Below are 10,480 nucleotides of genomic sequence, written 5' to 3'. Positions count from 1 at the left end.
TTATTTTGTATTGCATAATCTTTGAATAATGCTAGAAATTCAAGGAAGCTGAAACACCATTAAACAATAGTGCCTGGGTTTATTTGCAGTGGTAGGTCTATGAGCAACACTGTATGGATAATGTACAATAGCAGCCACAGGACTGCAGCTATTGTATATCACATTTAAATGTTCTAACACCAGCAGCCCTAGGAAGCTTTGGCTGGAAGCTGTCTGCACCTGACAACACAGAAAGAATAAACAGAGCAATTCAAAAGCCTTTACAGACTTTGGACTCCCAGAATAGAGCAACCACAAGATCATGGGAACATAAATCGTAGTTTTCATTATGTACAGTCATACAGCTATAATTGCTTAGTACACTTAGCACACACAACGCAGTGGGTTTGTTCTGAGCTTCTTTTATGATTCATTTTTTGGCAAAGGATGTTGTCTGTAGCCTGATATTTGGAGCAAGACTGCCAGGGTGTAACACAGCTGAACTCAGCATCCAGAAGGTTTGTTACAATTGATCCATTTCTATTGTTTTGATGTTTATCCAGCTGGGTAGATGCCATTGAAATCAAGTGACAGTGTCATAAGCCTAAAGCCCTTTGCGGTTCTTGAGTTCCCCGATTCAATTCTCAACAAAACTGCAGCTGAATGGTGCATTCCAGTTCATCAGGAGTGAAGTTAGGCTGCACGTGGGCTGGTCAGTAATTGAAAATAACCGACCAATTATCCACATCCCTGTGGAGGGGCTGAAAGTGTCACAGTCACTGAGCACACCCAGTAAAGCTGGGGTTTCAGGTATACTGGACACTGTGCACTCACTGCACGACAAGGCCCTTCACCCGTTTGTGTCTTGGATTTGCAGGGGCTTTACAACCCCCCTCTGTGTTTTTACCCTTTAGGTGGAAAAATCAGGAGACAAGGAAGGATAAAACAGTCTTCAGCTAATGGAAGCTACCATCAACTGAAGAGAAATGCAATAAATAACTTGTTAGTACTTCTTCAGCGGATGAAATGTGGCAGGTTTTATATTTTAACAGCAAAATTAAATCATCATCAGATTTGCTATTCCCTACAAAAATCCCTGACCATGCAATGCTAAGTTATTTTGTTACTTCGTGGTGGAGTGTGATTAAAAAAAAATTAGAAATGAGTAAATCTAATTATGATTCCACATGTGGACAGAAATTTTTCTGTCAAAGATCCTAACACAACAAATTGCTGCAATTCCTGGCTCTGAAATGTGTGAGATTGCTTTATGGTTAAAAAAAAAAAAAGGAATTAAAAAAGAGCCAAAAGAAAATTATTTAAAGAAACCAACAAAAAGCACACAGAAAGAATAGATACAAATTGGATTCAATAGCAACACTGCAGTTAGCACAAGAATCACTGAGGACTGGTTTCAATACAGAGAAAGAAGCAGGACACTTTGAAACTAAAGTATAAAGTGCTTAGAGTTCGAAGGGCAAGCTCTCACAATCGCTTCCCAAATATCCAAACTATAATAAAAAGCATTTTGCAAGAAAAAAAATTGGTTTTTTAAACACTATGTAAATGGAAGAGAAAAAGTCTCCAAATGACCATTATTTAATTCTGCATCTCAAATCATTCAACAAAATTGCACAGGCTGAATTAGGAGCTGAAGGCATAAGAAAAAGAGGAGACAAACTCACCTACTCACATGCAGAACAATTCCACCAAAGTAATTAGGATTCAGGTTTCTCTAGAAAGGCTCATGAGCTATCAGAACTTCTGACAGATCACTTAAGGTTACATACAAGAATGTGCCTCTGATCTGATGATTTTGGAGTCACAGCATTAAGTTATAATACCTGTTTATATCCTGAGGAAGGCATGGAGGGACATGCTATTTCTACACAGATTTTCCTACCAGTAGCACAACGACCTTAGCAATTTCTGGTACTGAGCATAGAAACCAATATATTCAATATCTTTTTTCTCCCCAAGGGGTTGGTTATTTAAAAAAATCAACCAGAATAAGAGGAACTAAAAAGAAATCACTCAAGTCATAACTCTGTGAGTGAAGCATATGGAGTTTTGTAGCAATGGAACCACGGATAACCAAAGGAAACATGAGTTACAGAAGCAATACAAAACTTTAAAAAGGCCTGAACTGGGAGTAAAGAGCCACCCACAGAATTCCACACACTGGTCTTCATTTCATTATTTTTCTCCCCTGCTTTGAATTCAACCCTTGGACTCCGGGCTTTCCTGCACCAAGTTCTTTAAAGCTCTGGTTCCTAACACCAATTCCCAGGGTAGGCTTGGAGAACCTTACCTTCCAGCACTTCTAGCACAAACCTGTTCATCATGTCTGTACCATTTTTTGGTACCTGATTTAGCCTCTGAACTCTTTGAGCCCGAACACCCCATACCAGTGCCAGCAGGTATGAGACAGAGCTCTGCACTTCTTCCCAGGAATTAGGGGAATGCCCAGGGAACAAGTTGGGTAATTCTCCTTGGAAAATCCATCATGTTATCAATATCAGGAATGCACCTGAAGGAAATGTAAGCCAATTAATTTTGCTCCTTTAGATATCTTGCTCCTTCAGAGCTTCACCCACAGGGAACTGACAGTTCCCAGATTTGTAGAGCCACAAGCAGATTTTTAAAGTTCTAGCAGGTGTTGAAACCAGAAGATAACAGCCTTACACTCATGAACACCATTTTAAAAACCCAGCATCTCTCATGCCCTCTCTCAAGGGCACAAAAATACTTTACATTTAAGTTTAAATAAAATTAAAATTAGTGCTTGTATTTCTATGACTAGAAGGTACTAAAAGGCAAGCTGTACATTTGTCCATGAGACTTTTATGCTGACAGTGAGAGGACTCCATCTGCACACCCTGCATGGTCACATCCCTGAAGTCCACATGGGCCATGTGATGGTGCATAAAAGGCTGAGCAGTCTTCCCAGCCCACCTGCACCCATCTCTTCCATGAGGTCTCATTATTTTATCAGGCATTAGGAAAACCTCCATCAAGAGCTCCTGCATCAGGAAAACCTCATTATGCTGGAAGCCATGGGATACCATAGGCAAACACAAAAAGGGGAGGAAAGTACTGCAAGTTTCTTCTCTAGAGAAAGCCCTTTAAGCTGAGAGCAGACTGTGTTACCACAATGAATCCTCCTCGGTGGATAAGCTAGCAGCTTTCCCAGTAAGCTGTGTAAGCCCATGTGTACTCCTGAATAAACAGAGAAACTGGCAAAAGGAATACTCTCAAGTCTGATTAAGATAAAGCTAAGTCTTCATGCTAAACAAAAAGTTGATATATAGCAGCTGTCTGGGGATGAGGAAAGAATTATATCCTATGGAGGTCATAGGGCCCTAGGGCAAGCAAAGTGAGCAAGGTGGAAAGTGGCTTTAACAGGTGTCAACATGCCCGTGCAATTGTTTCAGCTGGAGGCTCTTCACAAAGGAATTAATTTCAAGGGCAAGTCACATTTTCAATTAAAAAGAAATAAACATATCACAGGGCTGATTTTATATTTTTTTTTAATCTCCAATTACCTTTTTCTACAAACAGACTTTGTTTAACAATAGTTCAAGAGGTTTTATACTGCTAACTACAGCTTAAAGGAAACATTTTGGCACAAGGCAATAACAAAATAAACATAATAAATAACGTGTTTTATACATGCTGAAGAAAACAAAACCAACACACAATAAACTTAATAAAATTTACACTCTGTACAACAGCTCAACATAGACTTTACAAAACAGTACTCACTGTCCTACCAGTAACATACACATATTAATAAAAATAGAAACTTTAACAAAATGCTTAACTCAAGCGAAACTGCAATGCAATATGAATCAACTCAAGAAGTTCATCGGTTCCAAAGAAGTCGGAGTTGGAGGTGAGTGAGCACACGACAGTGTACACAACATCTCAGACGAGAGCCTCAACCCAGTGCTTCTTCAGCCACATCTGTGCTTAGCTCCTTGCTGGAACCTGTCTCAGGCTGACATCCTCCTGAGCCTGTGGCTGTTGAAAGGAAGAGAGAACACACATAATTAATGACCTCAATTTTAGTTTTCTCTTCTTCCCTGAGAGAATAGCCCAGGTGGAAGAAGGGACACATGACATGACTGTCCCTGGGAAGACTCCAGAAGGGAATAGCTCAGTCTGACAAGAGATGGAAAGACAAATATGTTCACCAACGCTGTCAGAAGTGGCATTCGGGAGATGTAAGAGACAGGCTCTCATACATGCCCTGTTTTCATCAGCCGGGTGTTAATTAGAAGTTTCGATTCCTACCTCAGGAAAAGGAGATGTTTCTTCACCCAGCCATCCTTAGGATTTACACAGGCCTTCAGCCCACTGACAGTGTGGAAACTGGAAAAGAAATAATGATAAAGAAATCAGAAATCCCTGCCAATAATTGCTGTGGAAAGTACAGTTACTCTATATAATGACCAATACAAACTGCTTTTGTAAACACCAGTTAGACATGGAATGCTCCAAATTCCTCCAATATACATATAAAGGAAAAGAAAGTTAAATGTAATAGCTACTTCAGTCTCAGGGATCATTTTTTGCACCATAAAATTTTGTGCAATTTATTTGATCCATTTAGGCAAAGACCTTTGCTGAATGCCAGAAACAATTTGTAATATTAAGGAGAATAGCTGCTGTCAAGCTAGGATGGCAGATGAACATCTAGGCTAAAACCTTGTAAGAAAAAAGTCTGATCCCTGTGAACTAGAAGTCTTGTCACTTGTGTGTCTGTTCACAGGTTTTGGCAGGGAGCACTCTGTTGGCCAGAGTGGCCCTTAGCTGGAGACAAAACCTGTCTTTGTTTGCACAGCTGATTCCTAAAGAGGCAGATTTATTATTTACATTCTGTGACTGTCCCTTGGGTTACAGTCCCTGTCAACTAAAGCTTGTGTGTTTTGTCTACAGGTGTAATATACAATTTATTCTGTTAATTTAGCTTTTTGAACAGACAGGAAAAATCACAGTTATAACATTCAAATCCTTGTTTTAGCCCAAACAGGCATCCCAAGGTTCATACATGTCAGAAAAACCAGCGGAATTTCAGAAGGTAACTTACATGATGGCAGGGATGTCGCAGACCTCCCCGGGGAGCTGTTCCGTGTACCCCTTCAGGGCCCACCGCGGCAGGCGCACCTTGGTGTAGGACAGGCAGCAATCCTGGTTGCTTTGTGCTGGAGTGAAGGACAGCAGCAAAGTAAATAAACCCCATTCGGCACACACTGCCCTGATATCTAGGGCACTCCCTGATCAACCCCAACCATGCAGCTCCCTCATGAGAGAAGGGGGTGAGACAGCACATTTTGCTGAAACCCTTCCCTTCCAGCTCAGGCTCGTCCTGCTGCCAGCTGTGAGCGGCGCGGGGAGCCCTTCCCAGAGTGAACGCCCGAGGTCACTCACCTTCCGAGGTGTCCCACAGGAGCAGCGCCAGGAGCCCCAGCAGGGAAACCAGGACCCTGCTCTTGCTGCCGCAGCCACTCATTCCCAATCCACTCACAGCCGTGCTCCAGTGAGTGCCTGTCTGCTGCCTGCCGGTGACTGCCAGCCCTGGCACACCTCCACCTGCTTATAAAGGGGTGGCAGGAGCCACGGGAATTCACACAGGCGGGTTCCACTGTCATCACTGGGTTTCCCCACAGCAAATTCCATTGCGCCCGATTTGGCCCCAGCACTCCTTCCGGGTACTACAACCAGAGATAACAGTGTGCTGGGGAAAATTTGCATTTTTTTTAAAAGTCGCTTAAAAGATTGAGTCTAAAAGAAAAGGAAATAAAAGGCTATGAGGTAATGGTTCTGTGGGTGAAACATGTTGTCTTAGGGAGTGTGGGTTGTGAAATAAGGAAAGTCTAATGTAAGTCTAAGTCTTTAAATGTTACCTACAGAAACTGTGTGTCTGCTGTGCTCTAGTTTAATAAACACAACTTGGGGGCAGAGGGAGGTGGGCTGAGCCAACAATATTGATTTCAGTGTGGCAAGCTCACAGGAGCTGGGTCACAAGCTGAACCAACACCAAAGCGCTACATTAATATTTCCTGGCTGGCCAACACAGTAACATCAGACTTTGAGATTACTCTTTCTGAGCTCTGGACTGTAGTATTGGCAGGGAGCATTGAGTACTCATGAAAATGGGTTTATTTCGTTTCCTTAACCATATATTCCCTGCCATGACTTCCTGACAGTTTGTTACACATCTGAACTATTTCATCTAAAACAGAGTGAGCTTGAAACTAACTTGAAATGAGGCCTATATTCTCCAAATCTGTGCTTTCTAGAATGCATTAATGTGCTTCATAAACAATAGCTGTAGTTTGTTGCTTTCCCTAACAGTATCAGAGTATTGTGACTCCTGAACATTCAACAAAAATACACAAAATCTTAAAATTGCCTCGCACAGCTCTAGAGAAACCAGCAGGGAGAGGCTCTGTCACCATTCCAAGTGCATTGTTTGAGCTGCTGCTGAGGGATAGTACTTTCCCATGCTGTTTAGGGATCTGTGTGAAACTACTGTGATGGCTGCAGGCCATGTCCTGGCCAGCTGGTGAGCACAGGAGCTGCTGCCAGCTCCAGGTACTTGTAGAGTAACCTGAGCTTTAGGTGGCTTCTCTTAAGGTAGAGCTCAGGGACAGGCATAGGCAGTGCGTACTTACCTGCCTTCTATCCTCCTCAGAGTGCCAGTACCTCTCCCAAAGGGTGAGTTCCTATTATTTCTTTGTAGAAATGGAAACAGCTTGAACTCTAGAACAGATTGTTATTCAGAGAAATTAATTTCTCTATGTAATAGCAAGAATTGAGGGAATTTCATATGGCTGAGGTATATGTGAGCAACCTTGCAGTGTGCATGGCATCACACATACTGGACATGCTTCTCTGCAGAGCCACAGCCACTGGCCAAAGGATGGGGAGGAGGCAACAAAGAACCCATGCCCTAATGTATGCAGCTTTTTGTAACTGTTTTACGGATCATAGTGAAATGCCACAAAGTACAAAAAGATCAGTGCTGCCAGTATGCAGCTATCTCTGCACTGCTTTAAAGACCATCAGCATTAGGCAGTGCCTCACACTGACTACAATGGGAGTTTTTTCTTTTACGTACAGATTTCAAGGATCCCAAATCTATTACACCCATACCCAACTTTGGCATTTCGTATGCCTTTTCCTAGGCCATACTGTTACCCAGCTGGAGGTGGCCTTGCACCTCAAGTCTTCCTTGTGACTCTACAGCTCTGTTTCTTCTCCATTCAGTGCTTCTTGGACAGAATCTTCTCATCTGAGCTTTGACAGCCAGCAGTCCTGCCCTCAGGCAGTTTTCATCACACCAGTGGTTCCCACAACTGACCCTGGCTGGCAATGTGCCTCATCACAGCTGGACTCGTGTTCATGGCGTTTCTTCTATCTCATGTTTTGTTTGATTTAGGAAATTAGGTTAAGATTTAGATTTAGAACAACAGCAACAAAGAGGGCCCCAACTTCAAGAGTGCTGTCATTTTGTTTGTACCTGGTATGTACAAAGTACCTTCAGTATATTTGCACAAAGTAGGTAAAACAATCCAGAAATATTTAACACAAACAGCTGAAGAAAGCTCTGCTGGTTGTGATATGACATATAACTGTATCTTATCAGTCTTTACCTTCACAAATACCTAATGCAAATGGAAGGCAATAAATAAACAAAATCAGGGAGGTGCTTTTATCTTCCAGGGAAGGGTTATTCATTTTCCCTAAGAATGAGGAGACCGTGACTGTTGTCTACCCTGACGCAACCAGACTTTCAGACTTTGGCACCTGTGGGGCCGTGGGAGCTGGCTGGGAATTGCCACACAGCCAAGAGATAAGGCTGCCAGGCCCCAGCGTGGCCAGTGGCACCTCAAACCTGCTCCTGGGTCTGCTTCAGGCGCCATATAAACATGTTTAGTGTCTTAACACTACTGCAGCTCAAAGGCTGCACATTGAGGGGGTCACCAGGTCAAGGGAGGCCATCATTTCCCTCTCCTCAGAGGGTAAAGCATGAGAGGTATCAGCCACAAGCTGTGGAAAGGGAAATTCCCATCTGACATAGGGAAGTCCCCTCTCCATAGCAAGGGGCTGAGGCCCTGGGACAGGTTGCCCAGGATGGGATGTGAAAGCCTAGTCTGAATACCCTTGCAGGTACTCAAGCTGGATGTGGCCCTTCCCTAAGCATGATCTTAAACTTGGGTTCCTTCCCAAGCCACCATCAACCCTACATTATTTTTTCTGGGTTTTTCACATTTAGATGTTTGTTTTTATTTTACTTCCCTAACTTATTTGTCTTCCTGACTTGATTTTGATGTAAGCTTCTCAGCTTCCTTCCCTCCTGTTGTCCCTCCTCAGATCCCCTTGCAACAACTGCAGTCACAGTAAGGTAAAGCAGCAAAACTCAGACTGACAGTGTTCATCCTCTCCTAAACTTCCTCTCCTGTTGTTCCAGGGGCCAGAGAAAACAGGCTCAAACCCCTCCTGTGTGTATAACAAAAGATGAGGCAAAGACAGCCTGGATGCCAATGCTGCAGGGACATCCAGTCAGACCTGTGGAATGAGAAGAAATGCATCAGGGAAAACTGAGCCTTTTCCCAAGAGATACTGGGGATCTGACTGTTCTGAACAGTTTGGAGATGTTAAAGAGAGGAGCTGGGGAGTTAAACTGCTCTCAGACACTATCCACAAAGCTACAGCCAGCAGCAGCTTTCTCTGGTCACCAAGCTGCTGCATCCTGATAATACACTTCCTCTCTTACATCCCAAAGGACTTTTACTCACAGAAATACCTGCTGAAAGTCTGAAGTGCTGAAGACGATTTAATAGTTCAACCTTCATAAACACCCCCCCTCCATACAGAGCAAAAAATTTGGGTGGGGAGAGAATGGGGTTACCACATCATTGTCCCCATCACAGAAAAGCACAGGAGCAGTCCTGTTTCATGGACCTGGTTTCATGCAAGGGTTAAAATACTTCATGGACTTTTGAAGAGAAAGACAAAGAAGGAATTTTATAATCATTAACCATTTGATTATTGTCACTTTATGGATTTAGGTCTCACATTAAACATGAAAGATTAAAGCAAAGAACTGGAATGTCAGACACTGTCAGTATCTCTACCTGTGCCCCACAATAAGATGAGAAACATTCTGACAGTTGTTGATCAACTGGCAGTTAACAACACTTTCCATGATTTTCATCCTCACAAAGAGACATTGTTTTATTGCATATTAATACCTTTTCTGAATTGATGTAAATAAAGGCTCACAGCAATACAGTTGATTGTCCAGGAAGCACAGAGCTAGATGGGGGAAATTCCCTTCTGTAATTTCCAAAGGTTTAGGACTCCTTTGATAAAGTAAAAGGCATGAGAAGGCAGCAGCTAAAAGGAACATGGCTAAATACGGGGATTTAATCATTGCATAATCTCTGATGAGTAAATGCATATTAAGTCCCAAGCACAAAAGTTCCAGAGGTAACTTGCTCAATATCTCTGGAGCTTTAGAGGCTGTGATGCAATCCAGTGATTTCAGGCAGCTCAGTGCTTGCATGACTGGCAAAATTTGTTATCTGAGGAAGAAGCCAATTTTCACTAATTATAGGTTGCACTGCCTAAGTTACAGATCTAGAAATACCATTGAATGACTTTACTTTGATGCCATTATGGATGTGTGCCTGTTGGGTGAAATGAACTTCCCACCTATCGAAAGTGCAGGTTATGAGGAGACCTGGTGCACCTGCCAGGAGCATCCTGGAAGCCATCCCAGAACTGCTGATTGCTTCCTGCTCCCTACATACAGCAGCTAAATATCTAGAGTTCTGGGGTCAGATTTCTCTCTGCAAAGTTAACTGTACTCTGTCTACAGTCTCTTGGGCTAGCCAACCACCTTTTCACAGAAATGGACCTCTCAAACGTGATGGCAAAGCCTATAACTGGGAAGAAGAATGAAAAAATGGTCTTCAATGGATTTGTGTGCCAGGGTTTTGGTAGTGGGTAGGCACCAGTGGTGGATGCTCTGCGAGAATCTTCTCCCATGTCTGGCAGAGCCAATGCCAGCTGGCTCCAAGGAAGGACTCAGAGGACAAGGCTGAGCCCATCACTGGCAGTGGTATCATCTCTGGGACCACGTATTTAGGAAGGGGTGGAAAAATCCTGTGCAACTGCAGCCAGAGAGAAGAATGAGTATATGGAGGATGGATATATAAAACCACTCTGCAGACCCCAAGGTTGGTGCTCAAGGTGCCAGAGCAGAGATTCCCCTTCAGGCCAAAGTGCAGCCTGTGGTGAGGCCCTGCAGCCCATGCAGGAGCAGAGATCCACCTGCAGCTCCTGGAGTGCCCCATGTCAGAGCAGGTAGATGCCCAAGGGGGGCTGTGACAGCACAGCAGGACCCATGGCCCCATGGAGAGAGGAGCCCATGCTGGAGGAGGGAGACAGTGTGAGGAGTCCTCTCCTTGAGGAGGAAGGAGCAGCA

The 10,480-nt window shown here is 43.4% G+C and overlaps 1 protein-coding gene and 1 long non-coding RNA gene across 2 annotated transcripts; one reads left to right on the top strand and one right to left on the bottom strand.

The window, feature by feature from the left end:
- Nucleotides 1-3,498: 3,498 nt before the first annotated feature.
- On the bottom strand, nucleotides 3,499-5,637 carry CCL20 (C-C motif chemokine ligand 20). The gene is made up of 4 exons (XM_063408339.1): nucleotides 5,413-5,637; nucleotides 5,072-5,186; nucleotides 4,276-4,353; nucleotides 3,499-4,002 (listed from the first exon to the last, which is right to left on the bottom strand). Exons 1-4 carry the CDS (start codon nucleotides 5,492-5,494, stop codon nucleotides 3,975-3,977), a joined length of 303 nt encoding a protein of 100 aa, XP_063264409.1. The 5' UTR covers nucleotides 5,495-5,637; the 3' UTR covers nucleotides 3,499-3,974.
- A 682-nt stretch (nucleotides 5,638-6,319) lies between these two features.
- On the top strand, nucleotides 6,320-10,480 carry LOC134556104 (uncharacterized). Its single transcript, XR_010081558.1, has 2 exons — nucleotides 6,320-6,702; nucleotides 8,459-10,480. It is a non-coding gene; the product is annotated as an uncharacterized LOC134556104 (long non-coding RNA).

The sequence above is a fragment of the Prinia subflava genome, chromosome 11 (assembly GCF_021018805.1).
Source record: "Prinia subflava isolate CZ2003 ecotype Zambia chromosome 11, Cam_Psub_1.2, whole genome shotgun sequence".
NCBI classification, from domain to species: Eukaryota; Metazoa; Chordata; class Aves; order Passeriformes; family Cisticolidae; genus Prinia; species Prinia subflava.
Note: the sequence above shows the minus strand (reverse complement) of the source record. Positions and strands in the feature narration are given on the sequence as shown.